The sequence below is a fragment of the Hemicordylus capensis genome, chromosome 5, assembly GCF_027244095.1.
Source record: "Hemicordylus capensis ecotype Gifberg chromosome 5, rHemCap1.1.pri, whole genome shotgun sequence".
NCBI classification, from domain to species: Eukaryota; Metazoa; Chordata; class Lepidosauria; order Squamata; family Cordylidae; genus Hemicordylus; species Hemicordylus capensis.
In genome coordinates, this window is record NC_069661.1 from 208,874,823 (window position 1) to 208,900,185 (window position 25,363).

At 41.5% G+C, this 25,363-nt stretch overlaps 2 protein-coding genes across 4 annotated transcripts in view; both read left to right on the top strand.

Annotated features, from left to right (window-relative positions):
• Positions 1 to 12,752, top strand: part of GAS2L3 (growth arrest specific 2 like 3) — a 31,676-nt gene extending 18,924 nt beyond the window's left edge. For all 3 annotated transcript variants that reach the window (XM_053258192.1, XM_053258193.1, XM_053258194.1), the window contains 4 exons: positions 2,727 to 2,790; positions 3,669 to 3,807; positions 6,709 to 6,816; positions 7,319 to 12,752. In XM_053258192.1, coding sequence (XP_053114167.1) covers positions 2,727 to 2,790; positions 3,669 to 3,807; positions 6,709 to 6,816; positions 7,319 to 8,734 — 1,727 coding nt within the window. In that variant the 3' untranslated portion in view covers positions 8,735 to 12,752. The remainder of the gene's footprint in view (positions 1 to 2,726; positions 2,791 to 3,668; positions 3,808 to 6,708; positions 6,817 to 7,318) is intronic.
• A 7,946-nt stretch (positions 12,753 to 20,698) lies between these two features.
• The window catches only part of ANO4 (anoctamin 4), a 255,081-nt gene continuing 250,416 nt past the window's right edge, over positions 20,699 to 25,363 (top strand). The window contains exon 1 of the mRNA XM_053257089.1: positions 20,699 to 20,822. Within this exon, the coding sequence (XP_053113064.1) occupies positions 20,801 to 20,822 (22 nt within the window). The 5' untranslated portion in view covers positions 20,699 to 20,800. The remainder of the gene's footprint in view (positions 20,823 to 25,363) is intronic.

Sequence of the window (25,363 nt, forward strand, 5' to 3'; positions counted from 1 at the left end):
AACGTTTGATCAATTCCCGATGGGTGCTATAGGCTACTGAGCAAAACCTAGCCACACTATAAGAAATAGCAAGATTCTGATCTGATAAAAGAAAGGAGACAACATTCCTCAGACCTGCCTGGCAATTTCGTTAAAAGAAAGGTGTCATGAAAATGTTGCAAATATCCTGGTAATACACACAGTACAACAACACATGGCTCACTGTTTCAACTTTAGCTGCTCCAGAAGGGCATATACGTTCGGGGAATGGAATGTTCCAGTGTGTTCCCTTGAGCAAAGCTGAAGGTAAAGTGCTAGAAGTAGTGTATATGTGCCTGTTAAATTAGATGGCCAAGTAGGACTTGGTGCCTGCAGTGCACCAACAATCATAATTAGAAATTAACATTTTGCATCAGAAACATGAGATTTGGATTCCATTCCCCCACATTTTTCCTGTTTAACTAGATGTTTATGAAAATGGAGGCTGTCAAACGAGTTCAGGGCTACCCTCTTCAAAGCACTTCAGCAGCACACACCTTGTCAGCTTAAATAGATCTTGCATTGGGTTTGCACCTGGAAGACTGCAGTACCTGCCTCTAGTGTTCAGGCTGGACTTTTAACCAGCAGCTGTCAGACCAGGCTTTTCCAGATGGAGCAAAATCTTTGGCAGCTCATTAAGAAAAGAATTCCAAAATTGTATTGTTAATTATGCTTTTAGCATTGTCTTAAAAAATAAATAAATAGATGCACACCCGTGTAAGTCCCAGCCCTGTACAAAAATTACTTAAGCATTATGAAATCTTTTTGCTTGTTGAAACAAGACTTTAGCATATTTTATATGCTAGATACCATATAATAGGTTATATTATAAATAAATAATGTTTGTGTGTGATTTCGCCACCACCCCCAAAAATCTAGGACAGATTAATATAGTGTAGTTCATTTTATAAGAACGGATTTTGTTCTTTAATCAGTTAATTAAAAATTAATCATTAGTGTAAACCGCCCTGAGCCACTTTAGGAAGGGTGGTATATAAATTGAATAAATTAAAGTAAAATTAAAAAACCAGTGTGTTACAACCATTTTTGTTAAATTCCAGTAACCTTGGATACAACACTATTGTATTGATTCACTTGCTTTCGCCTTGATTCACGTTTCCCCCCTGTTCAAATATTTTATAGTAAATTCTCTTTTAAAAATGCTTGTATAGCAAAGTCTCTAAAAGCAGTAATAAACTAACAAAGGATATGTGAGGTTTCCATCAAAGCATACATGGATTTGGCAACACTTTATAATTGGAATCTGCTCCTCGTCAAATCGGTGCCCAAGCTTGCACAATATTGCATCTTTTCATTTACATAGTTCAAAGTATTTGGAAGGCTGCTGACTACATACAGTAGCTGGCTTTGTAGCATAAATGCATGCTTTGTGTGTTCTTGGCAGAGAGGCTGAATTCCATCTAGCCCTTAGTGCCCTTTGCATTCAGGCATTTTTAGATTGGGGAAAGGAGGAGTGGCTGTGTGTTGGGAAAGTGGGTTCCCAGGCTTGGGCATACCGCTCCGTATCTCTCCTTTGTGGACTGTGTGCAGCAAACATTCTTCTGTGCAGCATCCTCCACATTTTCCTGCCCTGTACCCTCAGTGTCCTGTGACGCTGCCACATTTTGTGAAGGCCAGGCAGAAACTAAGATGAACAATGCACACAACTATGAAAAACTGGACTGTGAATAATTAGTCACTGTATTGTCCAGTGAATAATTGGACTTATGGAATATGGGCTGAAATCCCTGCTCAGTAACACATTTCTTGAATGCAAGTTTGTGCAAGATACACATTGTCCCTCTTCAAACTCTCTGCCTCAGTCATCTTCAAAGTGGCAATGAGGGTGATGATGATCTGTGTTGGAAATTCATGAGATAAGATTACTGAGCATTCTACAACTTCAAATGCTTTTAAATTTAATGAAAATGAACCTTTTTGTACCCATACATTTGACTGTTCCTGTAGCCATTTCCTTTGCATGAAGAACGTCAGGTATTTGGAATTATACAGAGTAGAATATAGGGGTAAACATGATTTTAGTGAAGAAGTTTTCCTTACAGGATTGAAGAAAAACACACACAATTGATAGATTTCACCCTTTTGTTCTGGTCCAGCAGCTCTGATGTGCACACTAATAGGTCTCCACATGAACAACAGCTACCATATTACCTTTCAGTATCAGAAAAATGTTCCACGTGCTAATGGAATTACACACATTGACATTTAAGAAAATCTTGCTGACACAGTGTCTGTATTGTATGCATTGGCTCTCTACAAAACTTTGAATCCTCATTTGTATCTGCTGCCCCAGTTGCATTGACCTCGGGGACACTAGTGTGTTCTGTGCATTACAACGTCAATGCTTCCCCTGCCCCCATCCTAGGTCACATCTTTATTTGATTGCTTTCCAAATCTCAGCATTAAATTGCCTACCTTTCCATTATTTTGAGGAATTTTCACTGAAAAGGGGATCTAAAGATGATGTGATTGCTAAACAAGGTTTAATGTTAGCATGACCATTGTAGAAGTCCCAGATAACAAGGCTACAGGGCTATTCATTCAGATTTCTGAGAATAATTATACATTTCTTCTACTTTTGCAAAATCATACCTTATACATTTTCTAGATTTCAACATTTATTTATTTTTAAAATAAAAGTTAATGAAAAGAGCAAAACCTTCACACTGTGTTAATTATCTTTACAGTCCTACACAAGGATCCAAGACAGGTTTACCTATGTCTCCTGGAAATTGGTCGCATAGTATCGAGGTGTGTACTGTATTCAGTGTAATTCTCTGGCTTGTATACATTGTGAGCAGCTGAAAGGTTTCCTAAGGTTTTCTTCAGAGATTCAGACCTCTTGTTTATCCCCCATGCTCATGGAATGAAAACATAACAGAATACCATTCATTGTGATCAGTCTAGCAAGCCAGGGCTATAGAGAACTTTACTATTCCAGTTGATTGGTCACTGCAAATTGAAATTTGACTCTTGAGAATCTGCGAGCTACAGGACAGCATGGCATCTTGTTTTGCAAAAAATTGTAGTGATTTCTTATGTCCAGATTTGCTTTCTAACTATTCTCAGCACATGGGATATTACCCAATGCCATCACCACCTGGAACAACATATATGTCCTATTTTTATGCATCTGCCAATGTGCTTATCTAGATTGGTGCTTTAAAGCCCTGGTGTATAAGTGAAGGAAGTTGTTACCTTGCAAAGACTTTTTCTCAAAGGTTATGCAGGTTATAGGACTGAATCTTCGGTCAGCATAGTCTGTGCATTTTCAAACTGTTCTCCACTAGTGAGAGCCAGTGTTATGAAACTGAGATTCTGAGAGCTAGTGTTATGAAACTGAAATATGTTGTAGATTCTTGGCAGCATATACTCACAGTTACATGCAGAATATGTGTAGCAGCGAAACACACAATGGCTTAATTGCCATACAGCTTTGTGAGGCTGTACAACCCCCAGGGACACATTTTTCAGGTGGCACAGAGGGCTTCCTGGGGAAGGAAAAGTAATCAAAAATTGCTGCTTCATCAGTACATTTAATCTGGAAGTGGTGGTGGTCTAATCCTCTTGCTGTACTGACATTTCCGTAGTCAGGATGTCAATATCTTCTGTTCATTCTGTTTTTCTAGGTATGGAGTTGAACCGCCTGTATTAGTAAAACTGGAGAAGGAAATTGAATTGGAAGAGACTTTGTTAATGTCCTCTAATGTTGTTACTCCTGCCATCGCCCCCAAATCATGTTGTCAACATGGAGCATTGCATGAAGCGGTAAGTATCCTATATGTTTATGTACTCCTTCCCTCCTATGGCTCTGAAAGAGTCCATCATATTAGTCTGTGGGTACTAACTGAAACTTGCTGCATAAAGTTTGAGAGCTCTTCTGAGCATATCTGCAAAAAATCTTATTGGTTCCAATCAAGAATTCAGTATGCATACCATAAATTGTCCATCTTGTGCTACATAATAGAAACATATGAATAGCGCACCAGGGTAGTTCTCCCTGTGGAAGGAATCATGGCTTGTGCTGTTCATAGTAGTGGCCTGTATTGGAGACCTGGCAATCTGTGGTTTAGGCACATTGTCCCAGGACTTTGAGTTTCCATTTGTACAGCAAACTTTATCTTGATGTGCATGCTGCTGGTTCCTAAAAGCTACTGCTGTGACTTCACCCTACGTAATCGCCCTTAAGGCTTAGAAGCATTCTCTACCCCAACCATGACTCTTCCCAGGAGAAAACCATTCAATTTCCCTTCAGGGATGGAGTTACTTTTTATAAGCATGCTCATCTACTACTGTTGACAGAGCTTTCTTAAACTGCTCTACAACACTTGTTCGCACTTAATCTATCAGCACAAGATGGTGATTAATTCTGGATTTAACTGAAAGCTGGACTTTGTTCTCTTTATGTAGTTGTAAGTCACTAGATTCCTAGTTCCTAGCTGAGATTTTTGTGCACAATTTTACATAAAATGTTGACTTGGTTGGTGTATTGTATGATAGATTTCCTATTTGAATGTTTTATAATTGGTCATTCTTATGTCTGATCTATGATTGTAATAAAGCTATTCAATCATTTGTGCACAATTGCATTTCAGCTGTATCCTAGCTTCTGGGAATTTGGAGCTTCCCAGAGGTACCACAGAAGCTAAATATTTTGTCACTTCCCTGATCAGAGCACTAGTTTTGTCCTGAGCACAGATAATAAACCAATGGCTCAATTTCCCACCTGGGCTTTGATTCCCAAGTAACCCCTTCCTTGTTCCAGAGTGGTCTTTCCTGACACCAGACTTGTGGTGGTTGAGTCGTAAGGTGTAAACAGAGAGTCATGTTTTGCTGAACATAAATTTGGCCTTTGGATGCAAAGGTTTCTCTAGCTGTGTTCATTCACTCCAGCCTAGTACAGGCACAAGAGCCTCTGATATTCATGAACTCTCCAGTCTGCAAGGGTTCCTTCAGGGCTGCTCAACTTCAACCCTTCTGCAAGAAGTTGGCCTACAACTCCCATAATCCCTGGCTATTGGCCACTGTGGCTGGGGATTATGGGAGTTGTAGTCCAAAAACAGCTGGAGGGGCCTAAGTTGAGCAGGCATGGTCTATGCAATAGGAGAGGTACAGAGACAGCTCTTCATGTGAAAGACATGCATTCATGGATTACCCCTGTCTGTTGAAATTACATATGCACATCAGAGAGTGCATGGAGCATTTCATCTTTATGTATTTAATATTCTGCCTTTAAGTAAATTTCAAGATTAATTCTCATTAGTCCATTTTAGAGATGTGCATGAACCATGGTTCAAGCACATGTTGGGAGCAGGGCCTGGGAGCTTTACAAAAGAGGAGAGCAGTTCCTTACCTGCTTTCCATTGTCCCATGCAGCTTTCTGCTGGGGCATCACACATCCCAAGAAGACCCACATGATGTCAGCACGGACATGGTGTCCACGTGGGCACCATTTGCTTGGTCAGCAACACCATGCATTTTCCTCTTTCTGCATTTTGATTTGATTTTCCCTTGCTAATTACTGGACATTTTTATTTATTTTATTTTATTTAACATTTTGTATACTGCTCGAAATGCAAGTCTCCGGGCAGTTTACAACAAAACAATAAAACAACAAGTAAAAAAGTTAAAACATTGCAACAATTTTAAATTTTAAATGTTAAAACTATTAAAACTGAATCTAATTAAAAGCCTGGGTGAACAAATGTGTCTTGACTGCCTACTTAAAAGGAGATGGGGAGTAAGAGTAAGAGATGGGGAGGCTCTTATTTCAGCAGGGAGTGCGTCCCAAAGCCTCGGGGTAGCAATGGAGAAGGCCCATCCCCGAGTAGCCACCAGACAAGCCAGTGGCAACTGCAGACGAACCTCTCCTGATGATCTCAATGGGCGGTGGGGCTCATAGCGAAGAAGACGTTATCTTAAACGGCCAGAGCCTAAGCTGTTTAGGGCTTTAGAGGTTATAACTAAGATCTTGTATTTTTCCCAGAAACTTAGCAGCAGCCAGTGTAGATCTTTTAAGATAGGAGTGATATGGTCTCTCCGAGATGACCCAGAGACCAACCTGGCTGCTGCATTCTGGACCAATTGCAGTTTCCATACTACGTACAAAGGCAGCCCCACATAGAGCACATTGCAGTAGTCAAATCTGGAGGTGACCAGCAGATGTACTACTGTTCTGAGGTAATTTATCCAAAACGGACGCAGCTGGCATATCAGCTGAAGCTGATAAAAGATGCTTCTGGCCACTGCCTCAGCCTGGGACACCAGGGAGAGGTTTGTGTCAAGAAGCACCCCCAGACTGCATACCTGTTCCTTCTGGAGAAGTGTGACCCCGTCCAGAACAGGCAGATCAAAATTATCTCCTGAGTTCCAACCATTTAGGCTGCAATCCTGTGCAAAAGTTTCCCGTTATTGCATAAAACAGTTCAGATGTCTACAGTTGTGACTCCCTCGCCCCCCAAAAAGAGCCAGCCATATCCTGCTATCAAAGATGCCCAAGTATCAATAAAGTCAATTTCCAAGCTTCTCAATTTTCATTAGCAAGGAAATATTTCTATTTTGAAATGGGTATTACTGTGGTGTGCTGTGATGTAATTTCTGAAGCAAATAGGAAGTCCTTGTTTAGTTCTTTGAAATGAAGATATTAACATGAAATCTTGTAAAATATAGGTTAAGCACATTGCTGAAGATCCTCCTTGCAGTTGCTCTCATAGGTTTTCAATAGAGTACTTATCTGAAGGTCGCTATAGATTGGGAGACAAAATACTTTTCATCCGAGTAAGTGCAATTTCTCAGTCTTTTGCTCTGTCATTTTAGAATTGTTTGTATTAACATCTGTAGAAACTGATTTATGTCCAGCCTTGATAGGATATATACCATAATCTCACACCTTCCTAGTGTCTTCCTCCTCCTAGGCTCCACACCAATTTGGAAGGATGTCCTTGTTTCACTGTGTCAAGTTGTCAAACAATTGACATCTGCAGTTTTGTTTAAGTGATAATCCTATATCTGCTGTTGTAATTACTGGCAGTTTGTGCCCCTGTTCCCTCCTTGATCTGTATTTAAGTGTGTTAAGATATTTCCTAAAAATAACTTGGGTCATATCTCTGTAATTTGTGGGAACAGTTGGTTGATGATGACTATCAAAAGGTCTAAGAGAGAGGCTGAGTGAGACTAAAGATTTCCAAAGCCTTATATTTTCCTGTATAGTACACTTGTTATAAATTGTAGTATTTCAGCAGATATATCACAATGTATTTTTTCCCCTCCCTTCCTCTAGATGTTGCATGGCAAGCATGTGATGGTACGTGTTGGTGGAGGCTGGGATACTCTTCAAGGTTTTCTCCTCAAGTACGACCCTTGCCGAGTATTGCAGTTTGCAACATTAGAACAAAAAATCTTGGCATTTCAAAAAGGTACATCCAATGAGACTGTTCCTGATCCATCTGCTAAAGCGCCACAGCCTCCCCTCATGAACCCCATATCGGCTATTGATACATATCAGAAACAAAATTCAAAGCCCTCAACTCCTATTTCGGCTCCAAAGACCTCTCGTGTAGCTAATAGGAAGCAGGCAATGGCTACGTTTTCCCCGTCAGCTGCACTCTCTTCCTCAAAGACAAGAATGCCTACATCTGCTTCGACAACCAAATCAGTGTTGGGCCATCCCAAGTCAAAAGACTTTTCAGCAAATAATATTCAGCCATCTTCCAAATCTTCAACAGCTACTTCAAAAAAATCAGCATTTCCTGCTCATAAATCAGCATCTGTTTCACAGCACGCACCATCTGTAAACAAAGGTTCTTCATCTGCTTTACCAAGAACTGCAATAACTTCTTCAGAATCACTTCAGAAACGTATTTTGTCACCTGTCAAAGTTGCACATTCCCAGAATTCTCCAGTAATGGCACACCCTGCCTTTTCTTGTTCAACAAATAAGCTTTTTCAGCTACCTGGGTCATCTAAAAGGGTGGCCTTGGAAAAAGAATATGGTTCTCTCAGAGCTGGGTCAAATTTCATAGCTAAATCTAAGCCACCTCTTTCAAAAAATTTAGCAAAATCTACAAGGCCAGCTAGCCGAAACCTGAATGTTCCTAAATCAACTTGCTCTCAACAATCTTGTGCAAAAGCTGCTCCCAAAACTACCCCTCAGACATTAACAACACAGTTTTGCCCACCCACAGGCAGACCAGAAACTAGCCAGGTCAAACACTCCAAAACTGCTAGTAGCTCCAAACAGATAGGTTCTACTTCCTCTCTTACAGCAGGTAAATCATCACAATTGACATCTGTAATAGGACCAAGAGGTAAAAATGCATCTTCATCTGTTAATAATCAGTCTTCTGCCAAGAACATACAGGTCCAAAGTTGCAAGGCAAACACTCAGGTAGGGACCAGTGCATCAAAACAGACTGACCGCACTCCACTGTCCGTTGTGCGTCTTCCCCAAAGTTCAACTGTAGTTGAAACCAGAAAAAAGACGATGCAGGCCACCACAAAAAGTCAATTGTTGGTCAAAGCCTCCCAGAAGAATGATAAAAGCATTGTTCCAGCTACTAAGAATCCTCCTTTAAAAGTAAAGGCTGCGACTGATACTACTAAGGGAACACCTGGTGGGTTGAAGCATCCCACACTGAAGACAAAACAAGATGATAATTATTTTGTTATGACTGGAAATAAGAAACTCAGGAAGTAAAATAACCAGAAATATTAACTGGAGACTGTTACCTGCTTTCCCTGTAGCTGCTTCATTTAAGAGAACACTAAATAACAATATGTAACTGTAATGAAAAGTGTCTTTTTAAAAAAATGATGCCATTTGATAAGCTCTGCTAGTCAACCCTTCTGAAGGGAACCAAGAAAATTATCCAAACTATTATGCCATTGTCATAGTATATCAAATCCACACCTTACATTATCATGCATTACATACATATTAGATATGTTTTGCACATTCTTATCTATTGTGATAAAGTCCTCGCAAGATGTTGTTGCTTCCTCAGTTTTCCATGGAAGATATTTCTAAATGAGTCCCATAGGGTACCAGCTGGTATTTGCTGTGTTGGGGGAAACTTGAAAATAGTGTGGTTTTGTTTTAGTAGGTACCAGCTGTTTGCTCCCTGGTGGTATCATTTTACCAGAAATATTCACCATCTCCTGATGACTTTAGTAATTCAAAGTGGGTATCTGGCCTTACTATTGTTCTATCTAAATATTGTTTTAAATAAGATATGCAGCTCCCCCTCCCCCCATTATTATTGACCAACTAGAAATAATCCAAGCTGGATGAGTAACGTATATGGGGGTGGAATAGGAAATTGAAAATTGCCATTTAGGGTGCCTCGAAACAGAGATGTTTAATTGGCCTCCGCTTTTTTCTCTTTAATGTGTAAGGTTTATTAAGCTTTCAGTGCCACCAGAACACCAAGATCACTTTGCAAATCTTGGCCTTAAACAGCGCCACTTTAACTTTAGTGCCTTAGTATTTGATGTGTGCTCTCAGTTGTATCACAGGAAATTATAAATATTTCAGTCCAGATGTGTGTTCTGGTTTATTAATATGGGCTATGTTCATCCATGCTGATATCAGCTGGGCTTAAGTGAATGAAACTCTGAGCATAAATGCACAGGAATGATTAATTCTCATTGGTGCTGGGTAAGCCTCCTTCATTTCAGCCTTTTTGAAGTGAGTGGAGGTTATGCAGCCACAGTAATATAAAATAAACTAACCAACCCTTCGTAAGAGGAGAATATGCTGGAGAAGTCTCAATATGCTTGTCTCTGCAGAGTAAAGAGAACCACCTCCAAATAATATGATATTTTTCAAGCACAACTGAAATGCCTTCCAAATACGCTGCCTGTGTGCATTTTATATTTATATATTGCATTACTTCAATGCTAGCTTTAATGCATTCTTGGTTACATTAATATTTGCTCCCAGCACAACCTCTTGTATGTACCTAACTTTTGGGGAGAAAGTAGCCAAGTCCAAGTTGTTTTGCATAAGCTGTAAGTTCTGAAGCAAGATGAAGATGCTGTACTAAGTGCATAAACTACTGCTTGTATATACTTGTTAAAGCATATTGTTTTTAGGCAATATCCTTTTAAAAACTTCTTTTGCTGTAACTCCTCCATAATAAACTTATGTAGGAGCCAAGAAAAACACTGCCGAGTGTTAAAACTATGGAATTGCACTCTCTTTTGCAAAGTGTCCGCATGTTTGTGTGCCTAATATCGGATTGTCACTCAATGCTGAACATGTATTGCAAGCAAAAGTGAAATTTGTCCTCACTGAAATTCTGTCATCAAAAATCAGATTGGTGAGCTGGAGCTGAAATGTTCACGTTGAAGATGATACAACCATACAATCTGAACTTACTCTAGTAGGTTAACTAGTTACGGTTAACTTACAACTGACTGTATGAGTTAGAAGAAAGATTGAGTTGTACATTTTTAATATGCATTTAAATGTGTATCACAGTGAAAGCAATGTAGTGTGAATAGATTGCATCCACAGTCAGGTGTACATTCCAGTTCATAGCAATTTATGCCTACAGTTACTGATTAGCAGACGATACTTGCACAGAAGCCTGCCTATATGCACAAATCCCCTTAGGTTGACTGCTTTTATAAGGCATAGATTTAGTTTATATATGAGGCAATGGTTGGGATACAAAATAACTGTTGTGCCTGAAAGTGTGGTGTACTTATTTTAAAACTGTGCTGAAGAGGTTCCTAATCTCAAGTTGTAACCTAAGCATTTATTCCTGAACTTGTTTGTTTCATTATTTATTGATTTTTTTCAAAAACCCTAGTGTTCAGCATGTGAGAAGTAAAAATTGTATGGTAACACAATGGAATATTATTAGTTTGGAGTGTTTTGAGGCTTGAGAGTGCTTAGTCTACTGAATTATGTATTTTGGCCTCTGTTTCTGAACTGAAGTATACACATGGACTCAGAATTTTAACTGTGGGGAAAACCCTATTTGTTGCTATAAAGGTTTGAGCACCCTGTAATACAAAATGGGATTGAATACAATATGCTTTGCAGTTTGTTACAGTTACACAAGCAGCATTTGACAGCTATGGCCATGATCTACTGAAACAATCTTGTGTATACAAGTGGGGCCTATTGATTCTGGGGAGTGGTGTGGGGTTTGTGGTTATGTGTGCTTATGCCGCTATGTCCATAAGTGAAAATTGGCTACAAAACCTATGTGGGCTTGAATGCATACTGTAAATTTCTACATTCACTTCAGCTGAGGAAGTAGCTTTTTACATGTTGTTTCTTCATCACGTTTTCTCCTACGCTGCCTCCAAGGAGCTCAGGGTGGCTACATGGTTCTCCCCCACTCCCAACAAGTCCCAGAGGCATATATATCTGAGGGCACATGATACACTTTTACACAAAGTAAAAATAATAAATTAGGTATAACTAAAGCATAAACTAGGGTATAACTGCAGACCCAGGGGCACCCAGTGAACTGGGTTCAAGAGTGGGAAATTTGAACCTAGGTCTCTCTGGTCCAGCACTCCAACCACTGTACAACACTGTCTCAGTGTTGATGCACATGCATTCTTTTTGTGAACCTTACATGGGTAATTGCTGCTGCTGCAAAAAAAATGGAGACCTTCATTTGAACAATAGCACCCATGTGTGCATCTCAAGAAATTGCTGGATTTAGGCAGCAATATTTCATTTACATGGTTATACAAAACAGACTTCTGTGGATGATACAGTTAATGACTTTAAGATTGAATAAATATTAATCACGGAAACTTGCTAAAGGTACATTCAGACCTGGTTGTGACTGGTGAACCTCAAAGTGAGGGGGGTGCTTAATGGTCTGCCTTCAGCTCTTCTCCAGGATGCTCCCACCTGCTACACCCAAGATGAATTATTGCAAATTATTTCAAGATCACTTGAGTGATAGTCTTTGGGCACCTCCAGGGGGGAGCAATAAAAAGCTCTGGAACAGCACTTTTCCATATGAAATTTTACTCTTACCACACACACCAGCAGGCTTCTGTAGTCTTCTTAGGCCAAGGCTGCACAACTTTGTGGCCCTCCTGAAGAAGTTGGGCTACCACTCCCAGCATCCCCAATTATGGGAGATGTAACATAAAAACAGGAATGATGGGAGTTCTAGTCAAAAAACATCTGGAGGCCAAAGTTGTATAGCCCTGTCAGGCAGTTCTTCCATATTGACAGAGTGGATTCCTACTGGGTCAGACTATGGAAGCCTACTAGGTACACATATAGACAGAGAGAGCCTGTGTGTGTGTGTGTGTGTGAGTGTGAGTGTGAGAGAGAGAGACACAACCTGCATTTGAAAAAGCTCTGTTCTGGTGCTTTTTATTGCAGTCTAGAAGTGACCATTGGTCTTGCATCCTCTTCCTAAACAAATGAAAGTACATTGAAATCATCATTTCGTTTAATATGTTTAGGGCTGGCTTGGTAGGCTATGATCCCAAGCCTATTTTGACTTTTCTGTTAAAGTAAATGGACCTAGTTTGCAAGTATACGATCATATTAATACTATACTAACTGTTTATACTAATATTAATACTATACTAACATTGATATGTATACTAACAAATTAATGCCACATCTATATAAGATGACAAAACCAACCTCTACTATTCATCTGTATCTTCTTCCTTCTGTACACATGTGCCAGCTAAGTCAAGCAATAAACTTCCATTATATCACAGATGTTTCAAGTTTCTTTGTAATATTCAGTCAATTTTCTATTGCACTTTGATCAAATACATGTTTTCCTCTATAGCTCAAAACTAATCTCTGAATTGTAGGTAAATGCCACGGGCTTGTATTCTACCTCAATTCCACCATGTGTGTAGATTCTCCTCTCCTTTCCGTAGTTTGGGATAACCATGGCATTGGTTAGTGCCTCCACTAACCTATGTTTGGAAGGGTTTGCTGGCATTCCTGGTTAGCTTTAACCATCATTTGCTGTATTAATATGTCATGGCAAACTCTGGTCAGCACACACTATGGAAGTGGGGTGGGAAGTGTATGGAAGCCGCAGCTTGTTCCCATTTTCCAAGCTATGGTTTGGAGATGAGATTTTGGGAGACCTGAAGCTGTTTCCAGAAATCACTGCCTTGAGCAATTTAGTTGGAAAGGTGGCAGATATATATATATACTAAACTAGATGTGGCACTAGGACCACAATTCAAACATGCCTGGCTTCTTTTGCAGGTCTGAAAAATGGGTTCCCTTATCTGAATGATGCCCTTTTAAATAAGTAAGTAACTGTCCATTAAATATTTTTTTTGCATTGGAAAGAAGTTGTTGAATCTAGAAATACTTTGGGGACCTCTGGTGGACAACATAGAAATAAGCTGCTGGGGGGAAAGATGCAGCTGCTTTTGCATTCTTTCCAGACCAATGAGTAATGCCCTTTTAAAAGGATTGTTAAGACGTATTTATTCACCAGGTTTTTAATTAGACTTGCAGCATCTATCATTGTTTGAAATTGTTTTGTATCTTGTCCTTGTTTTAATCTGTGGTGTTTTACTGTAAACCACCCAGAGACATGAGTTTGGGGCAGTATACAAATAAGGTAAATAAAATAGTTTCTTGCTCCTGAAGTGTATTAGGGTTAGAGCCTGTGGACATCACCCTACAACTTCCAGCCACGTTAGCATGTGGGTAAGCTCAAGTTGGCATACACGTAATTTAGTCTAGATCAGTCACTGGAAGTCAGCACAGACTAACCAAAACTGTAACTGCCATGGACTAAAAGGGTCAAGGCTGCCACTGCCAGTCCAAAACAACCCACATTTACCATGCAGTTCCTCAACCCACTTTGGCAGATGTTGGTGACGGTGAAGTAAATATTTGTTGCATTTTGTTTGTGACTTGCAGAACATAACCCCTATAAGCTGAGGTGCTGGATTTAAATCTAGTCTTCAAAAGAAAACTATCAATATTTATGCAGTGCTCAATGTTCTAGCATGCAGGAAAAAACAGCTTCAGCCCATCTGACTTGAATATAATAAACTCAATTTCATTTTCTCTCAGATGCAGACCATGAGATGATGAAGATTCATAAATAGAACTCCGGTTGCTTTTAAATTTTCACCTGCACACATATACTTTCCCTAATAGGACAAACTTATTAGCAATTTCAGGGGAGATGTTTATCTGGACAACAGCATGGAAGGAAAGGTCACACCTACAGTGGCTATTTATTGATGTTTAAGGAAACTGGATCACAGGTCTCATGGTTAGTTTGGCCTTGAGTGTCTCTCTCAAATATATAGGTTGCAAAAATGGAGGGGGGCAGGTCGCCCTTCAGAAATACAGATCTTGTAATGGGGGCATGTTGTATTGGTCACTGGGTCTGCAGCTGGAAAAAAATAATTACCATGAAGTATCACACTGATGAATAGTATGTCTTCTAACAACCCTTTTCTTCTGAGTCTAGTCTTCTACAAGAACCTAGGAGACAGGACCATAATAAATTATGTGTGTTGGTGTACATATCACAGCAGTGAGCCTTTGCAGGACCTTGACAGTATTTATTACTGCTGAGCAATAAGGACAGCAAGTTTTTAGAAATTATGACGAGCGTTTTTGGCCACCACAGTCCCCAGATGGTAACTCTGGGTACAGTTTTAAAATCTGTGCCACTTTTGCAGCCTCGGTGCTTAAAGTGCAAATTGGATAGATTAACATTTGATATTGGAAATAGGAGGTTAGCCTCTTCATGCATCTCACATTTACCAATAGCAGTGTGACAGCTACTTTTCAACATGTGCAAAGCGAATGAAGTGATTCTGGTATATTCTCGGTGTTGGGCTGATGATCTGGAGGCAGCAAGTATGCAGACAAGGTTGGGTAGACCAAGGACAGCTCAAGGACAGCCTCAACACAAGTTGCTCAGTCTGTGGAGTCAATCCAAAGCAGACCTGGGATCGGGTCTCAAAGATCAGTGAGACCCAGTTTCTTCAAGTGCGCATGGAGAGTGGGCTAAGCCCGCTCTCCCCGAACACGAGAGGAGAGGGAGCACCGGGCAGCTGGATCAGCCACCCACACGATTGCCAGCTCTGTGACAGCCGGCAGGGGCTGGGGGGTGCGGGGGCCAATTGGCCCCCGCAAGCTCCAGCATGCCCTGCGCGAGTGTGCAGGGCATGCTGGCAAGTCCCCCAGAGCTGGGAGGCGGCTTTTCGCCTCCCCTCCGGGGGTCTCCTCATGAGTAGGTGTGGCACGACGCCAAGCCGTGGCTACTCACGATCTAGAAAACCAGGTTTGTGGAGCACTCGCTCTGCAAACCTGGTTTTAGGGCAGGGGTTCTTGAGCAGGTTACCCGCCCTAGAACCATCAGGCTTGTAGCCGAGCCCGGTGGTTCGTACGATCTGCAAATATCGGGCTAGGCTCTCCTAGCCCGATTTTTGCAGATCATGAGAATAGCCCCCTTGTAGGATCAGGTGACATTTGATGCTTGGTGTAGGGACAGCCGCAATACCACCATCTGCCTATCTGTAATGGTGTCACTGTAGCATAAGGGAGAACAGACAGGAGTTCCTGCCAGCAAGCTGCCAAAATAACTCAGAAGCTAAGCCAGGTGCCTAGTTCTTGCTGCTAAAGTTCCTGGTTTGAGAGCCAGGCACCTTACACTCAGAATTCTGGTGGCTGCGGCAGATATAGAATTCCTTTTTCCTAGAGATTTGCCAAAACCTGAGCCTCAGTGTCTCATTCATTAATATTTCTATGTCACCTTCTGTGCCTGGTATTCAAAGTATGTTACATGGAACAAAAATACATAACCCGCCTGACAGCCCCACTTGCTCTCTTGTGAGGGGTCGCCAATTTCTCCTTCCTCTGGAAGCACTCTTAGACACCCCTAAATAACTCTTTGACAACCTGAGGGTTGCACACCAACATCCCATCCAACAAGAAACCATGTTTTACACCCGTTAGAACAGATTCATATAAGGATTCTTATACGAATCAATTCTTAATGGGTGTAAAACATGGTTTCTTATTGGCAAGGGGAGGAGGGAGCAACTAGAAATCTCCTCACACATATTTCCAGCATGATGTGGTGGGGAATAGGTAATGAAAGAGGCATGATTCTTGACTTTCCATTATAGAAATTAGATTGGTGGACAATCACTAAAGAGACTTACATCAAGCAATGTGTTTAGATATCTACCTGGTGAGCCATTTGCGCTTTTTTATGTATTTCTTCTCTCTTTCCTTCAGAGCAAGATGGTCCCTAATTACTCTGTGGCATCTGTTTTGTAGAGGGACAGTCCAAAAGTGTACAGATATATTTTTGTTGTAATAGAATGTGTTTCTTCATATCCACAGAGACCAAGATATTTTTCAACACTTTCCTAATTAGTAATATAGTGCAACTGCAAGTGTATATCATAACATAGACAAATGTGCACCTGTACACTATTTATTTGCCTAAAACAATGTTGAAGACAGAGTATTCATTGTGGAGGAGGAGGAGAATTAATCTTACTGACTTGCCTGAAACATTCTCCATCTATTTCCCCTGCCTTTTCAGGTCACTTACCATCTGCTCCTTAGTGAATATTTTTTAAAAAGAAGAAGCTTTTCATCGGCTTTTAAAAATGTGGAATCAAAATTATAAAAGAATACTCAGCATTTTACCAAGTCCCAACTATAACAGAATAAAAATTTCCTTAGCTTCACTGGAACTTTATTCTCTTGAGGACGAGTGTTTAGATGTGCAAACAAGAAGTTGTAGTAAGAACTAATCTTCCTACTCTCACTATAATCTCAACTTAAATTATTCCACCAAACTTGATAACTATCTGCCTGTTTCAAATCTTCCCCTTTTAAGCAAGGTGATAGAGCTTAGGTGTCTGTGCAGCTGCAAAGGGTCTTGGATGATATGGATTGTCTAGATCTTTTTCAGTCTGGCGTTCATCCTGGATTTGGAACTGAAACTTCATTGGTTGCCCTAGTGGATATTCTACACCAGGAACAAGACAGTTGGAATGTGTCCCTGTTGGTTCTGCTGGACCTTTCACTGGCATTCAGTATCATCAACCATGGTATCCTTCTTGACCGCCTCTCTGGTTTAGGGATTGGGGGTGGATCATTGGAGTGGTTCTGATCCTTTCTTGGTAGGAGGTTCCAGAAGGTGGTGCTGAGGGACTTCTGCTTGACTCCTTGGCCTCTGGCCTCTGGGGTCCCGCAATGCTCAGGTCCCCCAAGCTGTTTTACTTCTACATGAAACCACTGGGAGAGGTCATCAGGAGGTTGGACTGAAGTGTCATCAATATGCAGATGATACTCAGCTCTACCTTTCCCTTACTAGGGATGTGCGAACGGTTCGAATCCGAACCTGTTCAACATTGAACATGGCCAGTTCGATGGTTCGATATTGAACTACCCCTGAACCAGCCTCTGTTCCACCTGGTCTTGGACCAAACAACCTCCAGTTCGGGTTTGTGGGTTCACTAAAAAAAAAACTTTTTAAAAGTAATAAATCTCACTGCCATCTCCAGGGGCTTGTCTGTGGCTGGGGGGGGGGATCTCTGGAGGTCCCCCATTCCCCTGCCAGCCTGCATCTAGTCACAAATTGCTGGGTTTGGGTGGTTTTTGGCCCATTCCAGGCCTTTCCTTTGTGGTGGTGACCATTTTGGAGGCCGTTTAAAAGAATTTTTTAAATGAATCCCCCAAACCTAAACCTAACCAGGGGATGTTCGGGGGCACACAAAACCAAGCATGCCCGGTCCGGTTCAAGTCTGGTTTGGACTTGAACAGAACTGGATGCTGGAGGCAGTGATGAGCTGGATATGGGCTAGCAAACTGAGGTTACAAGACAGAGGTGATGCTGGTCACTAGAAAAGCTAATCAGGATAGGGTGATTCAACCAGCTCTGGATGGGGTTGTACTCCCCTTGAAAGAAAAAGTGCACAGCTTGGGGATGTTCCTGGACCTGGCTCTGCTTTTGGATGTTCACATGGAGGCGGTGTCCCGGAGTGCCTTTGCACAGCTTCAGCTAGTGTGCCAGCTGTGTCCCTTTCTTGAGAAGATAGATCTGGCCACAGTTACCCATGCTTAGTTATGTCACAGCTGGATTACTGTAATGTGCTTTATGTGGGGCAGCCCTTGAAGAATATTCGGAAACTTCAGCTGGTGCAAAATGCAGCTGCCAGGGTTCTCTTTGGAAGTGCTCACTCGAAGCATATTACACCTATTTTGAAAGAGCTGCACTGGCTACCAATTTGTTTCTGGATTCAATGTTCTGGCTATTACCTTTAAATCCCTTAATTGTTTGGGTCCTGGATACCTGAAGGATTGCCTGCTCCCAAAGGTTTCTGCCCACCCAACAAGGTTGTCAGAGGAGCCTTTGTTCTGTGTGCCGACATTGAGAGAGGCTAAATTGTGCATTGAGAGAGACTAAATTGTGCCTTCTCTGTTACCCCCAGGCTCAGGAATGCTCTCCCAGTGAATGCCCACTTAAAAAAAACAACTAAAAACCTTTTTATTTGTGCAGGCTTTTACCCCTTAGGGGCTGCCGGGTCTCTCAGATTTCTTGCTTCTGTTTGTCTTTTTAATGGTTTTGTTGTTGTTTTATGGATTTTACTGTTTAACTGATTTTAAGGTTTTAAATGTTATTTTTCAAATGGAGTTTTATTGTATTTTAACTTCTGGAAACTGCCTTGGGATGTCTTATGAAAGGCGGTATAAAAATTGAACAAACAATCATTCAATACTATCTTCTTCTCATAGCCCACTTCAGCCTCAAAATGTCATGCATCTGCCATCTTGAATTGGGTGGATGACATCACAAACCATGCCATTGAGGTGTCCCTATATGTCCCTACAACTGTGCCCAATTTGGTGCAAATTGGTCCAGGCATGGTGATGCTGATAGAAGGACACGCACAGAGAGCGAGAGCTGGATGATCTCATAAGCTTACTTTCCTTAAGGGAAATATGCTAAAAAAGAAAAGTGTAAAAGAGAACTAAGTAGAATTATGTTTACATTTTTTTGATGTCAAAACATATAACGTTTTGCTGTATTGACATAGGGAAAACATTCATGAAAAGATGGATTCCCATACCAGGTGTATGGGAATACCCCATACCAGGGGTAAAGGGTACGTTTGCACCCGTTAAACCCAGGCTTGTGAGGAAGGCAGCGATGAGATTGGGTTCGATCCCATTGCTGCACACAAGTAGCCCTACCCAGGCAAGGCTTCTCTAATCTGGGTAGGGCTGCTCATGTGCCTAGCCTTAATGTTTGCTGTTTCACTCATCAATCACTGTTTGAAGTTAATTCCTAAATACAGTAGCTCAGTGGTAAAGAGGATGCTTTGCAGATGCAAAGTTCCAGGTTCAATCTCTGGCATCTCCAGTTATAGGATTACTTGAAGTTGTAATTATTTAGTGACGAGCATGTATATTTGAACTGGTTTCTTCAGCACAAACCAACATACTAAGTTTTACTTTGAAATAAACTCTTACAGTGGGATTGCAGTTTACACACAGCAACATGGGGTTTATCTGCTCCATAACACACTATGAAAGCTACATCACTGTTCCTATAAATATGATTGAGGAACCAAACATCTTCGGTCTGACTGGTAACAGCTGCAGCTATAACATCCATTGGGCCACCTGCCATGAGGCTGATACTTTAATTATCTAAAAGGTGCACACACCTTAAACCAGCATTATAATTTCCTTCTCAGTAAATTTTTGTTTGATGTAATCATCCTGCAAGAGCAGCCCTTCCATGAGTGAGGTGAGGTGCTCACCTCAGGCACCTGGTTATTGGGGCACCAGTGGGGTGGCAAGATGCTCTTCTTCCCCCTATTTTAAAAAGGTGGGAGAAAAGTTGGAGGATGCAGACAGGGGTGGCAGCGGCGGCTGCATTTGGCACCCTGCCTGAGGTGCACAGAGGCCTTGAACCATCACTGTCACCTTGCCATTCACAGTCTTTGTTAAAAGCCCTACAACTCGATATCCTGCAGTGAAAATTATCACAACCTCTTAGAGAAACTGCAGCACAGCCTCGTTCCCTTTTGTCGTTTGCCTGGGTGTATGATAAGACACATGTTTCATCCATACCAAGTAGATCAAGCACAGTTTACAACACCACTAGGAGAGAAATCAGCACCAAGATGACATGACTAATTACATAGCCTCTGTGCTCCATTTTTGGTTAGGGGTGTGTGTGTGTGTGTGTGTGTGTGTGTGTGTGTGTGTGTGTGTGATCACGTTTGTTTAAGGCACCTTTGTTCTGAGAGTTGTGCATTGAAGAAGTTGCTTGAGGACTGGGGCAGACGATTTCATGCTTGGCAAAGAATAAATGCTTTTTAAAGCCCATTGCTCTCCAGCCCCTGTCAGCAGTAACTGAGCCTCTGTAAATGACCTACCTCGGAGGTAGAGCAGCAGTCACATGCATCACGTGGAAAGAAAGCAGGCCACATGTTACCTTGCTTGCTGAAGGAAAGAAATGCCTCCAGTTGTTCCAGGCAGTTCTGAGGAAGAGACAGACAGAACTTTCAGTTGAGAGGTCCTTTATTTAGTATGTGGCCACTTTTCACCTTACCAGCTACACAACAAGGCTGGAGCTCACCGAGGAGATTTCAGACAGGTAGATGTACAGGGGACTGGAGGTGCGGCAAAATGGGAGCCACCCAAAAAGCAGAAAATGGGGATGAGCTGCGGACACCCCAGAAAGACCTGGCTGCATTCTGTAGCCCTGCCAAGAGTCCCACCAAGAAAGTCAGCAGAATGGCATCCCTGCGTGCACATGGTAAAAGCTTTTCTTTATTTTCGTTTTAAAATCTGCTCTCCTTTCTCTACTAGCAATGACCTGAAGAAGCAGGTGAAACAATTCTGTTATTTTGGTTCTCACTCTGAAGATGTGGAATTGTTGTGTCTTACTTCATCGAGGAATTAACTGGGAGAAAGCTGCACTCTGTGCTTCAGTAGGAAGAAAGATGATTGATTGTCACTCACCACTTGTAGAAGGCCATCCTGCTTAATACCTTTGAGACCTCAGTGTTAAGTGTCTGTGTGAAGACAGACTTACTTCAGGTGACTAAGGGGGGATATTTAATTATATATATGTAGTTCAAACTAATGTAGTGAGATGCTAGAAGCAAATGTTTTTGCATTCCATAATGAGAATGGAAGTTTAGTATTTATTTGGGTGCTCACGACCATCTTCCCCTTTCTGCCAGTACGGTTAAAAGTTAACCGTCACAGGCGGAACAAATTTCACTAGCATTTGCCACTGTCTTTTGCTTTTCAATGTACAGTATAGAATTCCACTTCCTCTGTTATTTTGCAAAGGGGCATGAATTTCTAATAAAAGATCATTAATCATTTATGGATGAATACAATCAGAAGTACACATTCGTAACCACAGGGACGTCTGCTGTGGTTCTGACTAGAAATCCTAGTGTGCTGGAAAGCAGTCTTAAATTATTCTTTTGCAAACTGAAATAATACAAAGATTTTTTTTTTAAGAGCCATTTTTGGAGGTGTTTTTTTTTTAAATGAGAGTATCTTTTTATTGTAAAAGTGTTATTATTTCAGGCAACAACTTTTAATGGCTTGCTAGCTGTAGAGTCTGTCTGTGTGTGTGTGTGTGTGTGTGCGCGCGCGCGCATCCCATTTTAGGATTTGCAATATTCTTCAGTTCTTAAAGTTAGATTATTTCTTGTGCTCTTCCTGTCATATATATATATGAACATAGTTTGATGGTTCAAATCGATGTATCAATATATTTATGACTGAGGGAATAATAGCGAAGAGACACGGCTGCCACAGGAAGCACATATAGTCTGCATGTTGGTATAATAGTTTGGTTTCACAGCCACGGTTCAGCCCTGCATGAGTGGTGGACCTAATTAGGATGGTCCATTCAAAAAGGCTGCTGGACCCAGTAGGATTCCAAAATGCCTTGGAGGGTTTTGATGTTGGTGTGGCCGGTGATTCTGTCAATGCCCTGGCGTGAACCTGGAACAGGGAACTCAACAGGGCAGTAGACATGATTGCTCCTAAGTGTCTCTTCTGACCTGCTTCAAAAATGGTCCCTTGGTATACTGAAGAGTTGCAAGGGCTGAAGCAGTTGGGTAGGTGACTAGAATGCAAGTGGAAGAGAATTCAGTTTGAATCTGACAGGATACAGCATGTGACCCATTTGAAGGCTTATGTGATAGCGGTGCATGCAGCGAAAAAAAGATTTTGGTCTGCATGCATTGTGTCTGCAGGCTCACATTTGGCAGAACTATACCAGGTTGTGAGGAGTTTCATCTCCGATCCTTCTGTTTTAAATAAGTTCGCAGAGTCATTCAGCTGTGACGCTTTTAATGGATTCTTTGCAGACAAAATCTCCTGTATTTGGACCGACTTGGACTCCACTATTTCTGCAAGGTCTATGAAGGAAGTGTCTAGCAATTCCTCTTGCAGTATTAGGTTGGATCAGTTTTAATCTGTGACTCCTTAGGATGTGGACGAGCTGCTTGAGGTGGTGTGGCCTACCACTTGTTCTCTGGATCCTTGCCTGACTTGGCTGCTTCCATCTAGCAGGGAGATTGTTGGAGGTGGCCTAGTTAATATCAATGCATCGCTGAGGGAGGGTAGGGTGCCTCCTTGTTTGAAGGAGGCAGTAGTTAGAATGCTACTTAAGAAGCCTTCCCTAGATCCCTCAGGCTCAGCAATGGATAGTTACAGGCCAATCTCCAATCTCCTTTTGTTGAGCAAGATAATTGAGAGGGTGGTGGCCGACCAGCTCCAGGCAGTTTTAGAGGAAGCTGATTATCTAGACTCATTTCAAACTGGCTTTAGAGCTGGCTATGTGGTTGAGATGGCCTTGGTTGGCCTGATGGATGACCTTTACCAGGTAATCAACAGAGGGAGTGTGACTCTGCTGGTTCTTTTGGATCTCTGGGCAACGATTGATACCATTGACCATGGTATCCTTCTGGATTGCCTGGGGTAATTGAGATAGGAGGCACTGCTCTGCAGTGCTTCTGCTCTTGTCTCTCGGGCAGATTCCAGATGGTGGAGCTTGATGACAGTTGCTCTTCGAAATGGGAGCTACTATATGGAGTCCCCCAGGGCTCCAGTCTGTCACCAATGCTTTTTAATATCTATATGAAACCACTGTATGAGGTCATCATATCTGGTGCTGGGTGCTATCAGTATGCTAATGACACCCATATCTACTTCTCCTTTAAATCTTCATCTTCAGGAAATGGCACTCATCCTCTAAATGCCCGCCTACAGGCAGTAAGGGGCTGGATGAGGGATAACAAATTGAAGCTGAATCCAAGCAAGACGGAGGTGCTCATTATAGGGGCTTGAAATTTGAGGGATGAGTTAGATCTTCCTATGCTGGATGAGGTTACACTCCCCTTGAAGGAGCAGGGGCACAGCCTGGGAGTACTCCTGGAACCAGGCCTCACCCTGGTATCTCAGGTGGAGGCCATGGCCAGGAGTGCTTTCTATCAGCTTTAGCTGATCTGACAACTGCGCCCATTCCTTGAAGAGGACTACCTCAAAACAGTGGTGCATCAGCTAGTAACCTCCAGGCTCGACTATTGCAATGTGCTCTACATGGGGCTGCCTTTGTACATAGTTTGTAAACTTCAATTAGTTCAAAATACAACAGCCAGATTAGTCTCTGGGGCAACCGAGAGAGACCATATTATGTCTGTCTTGAAACAGTTACAATGGCTACTGATATATTTCCAGGCAAAATACAAAGTGCTGGTTATTACCATTAAAGCCCTGAATGGCTTGGGTCTGAGTTATCTTAGAGAGCGTGTTCGTCTACATGATCCCTACCGCACATTAAGGTCTGTTTCCAGTTACCACCGGTTTGTCTGGTGGCGACTCAGAGCCTTCTCTGTAGCTGCCCCGGGGCTGTGGAATGCATTCCCGGCAGAAATCCGTAATCTGAGTTCATTGCTAGCTTTCAGGAGAGTCCTTAAAACCTATCTGTTTGGCGTGGCCTTCCAGGGTTTTTAATTTGTGGTAAATTGTTTTTAACTGCTGTAAGTATTCAGCCTGGTTCTCCAGGGTTTTTAACTGTTTAAATGGTTTAACTGTTAATTAGTTTTATCCTGTTTTTATCATTTTTGATATTAATTGTTTGTTTTTACTTTGATGTAAACCACCCTGAGCCATTTTTGGAAGGGCAGTATAGAAATTGAATGAATGAATGAATTAATTAAAAAATAGATAAATAATGGCTATTGATTATAATGGGGATTACTATTTTGATTTTCGGTTTTAAAATATTACCTTCTACCTGAATGTAGAAAGGGGTCCCTAAAAACAAATTCTTTAGCAACAGAAGATTTCATATATTCCTGCAGTGCATCCCTCTCTGGGAGGGAAAGCAGTATACTGTTCTAACAACCATGAATTATTGTATAAAACTATGCAGGGCAGAAAAGGAGCGGTTTATACAAGATAAAAAAGGTACAGCTCCTCCCTGGATGGAATGTACATTTTTATTACATAAAAGTACAATCTAGTCAAAGGCAACATATTTAAATCACATTGATTTCAGTGGCTCAATTAAGTACATGCTTACTTTGCTTTCATTTAAATAAGCTTTAATAGTGGCTGGAAAGCTATTTGTCTCCAAGCTGTGTGGAATCTGTTTTCATACAGATAAATTATATGGGATGACGTTTTATTACTAAACTATTCTGATATATGCAGAGGTTTAAAACCTTTACTCATTTTTATGTATAAAGAAGTTGAGTTGGCATTATGGAGATGTTCCTAAGTTAGTGGAGAAGCCTTCAAATCTTGGGTTGACTCCGACTATACTTTGTCCACTCATTCAACCATATGTGATAAGGACATATGCATGCCAGAGTGCATTTTCCCCTAATCTCCAGGGTGAGGTTGGGGTGGCATGGTTCATCTAACCTATCTCTCTATTTGTAGCACATGTAAAGTAGATGTTTGGACATTCCACCACCTCCCCCCAACACAATTAGGGAAAGGCACCCCTGTTCTCTGGAAGTGGGGGAAATTGTGCATGCACACATCCTTATCACATATGATTGGTCTGGCAGATGAAGTATTGTTCAGACCAACCCCTCTCAGATTCTATGTATTAGGTGGGGGTGGGAGGGGGACTCCGGTGCATTGCTAGAAGTAGAGAGTATCAAAGCTTGTAGCAGTTTACATGTTGTTTACAAGCCTATGGTAAATGAACTTGCATCCTAAACAAATCGGCTGTAGTCCAGCAGAGTTATATGTGCACTTCAGTCCCAGTAATTTCAATGCAATTGGCGTATAAGAATTATATGGAATCATATTCTC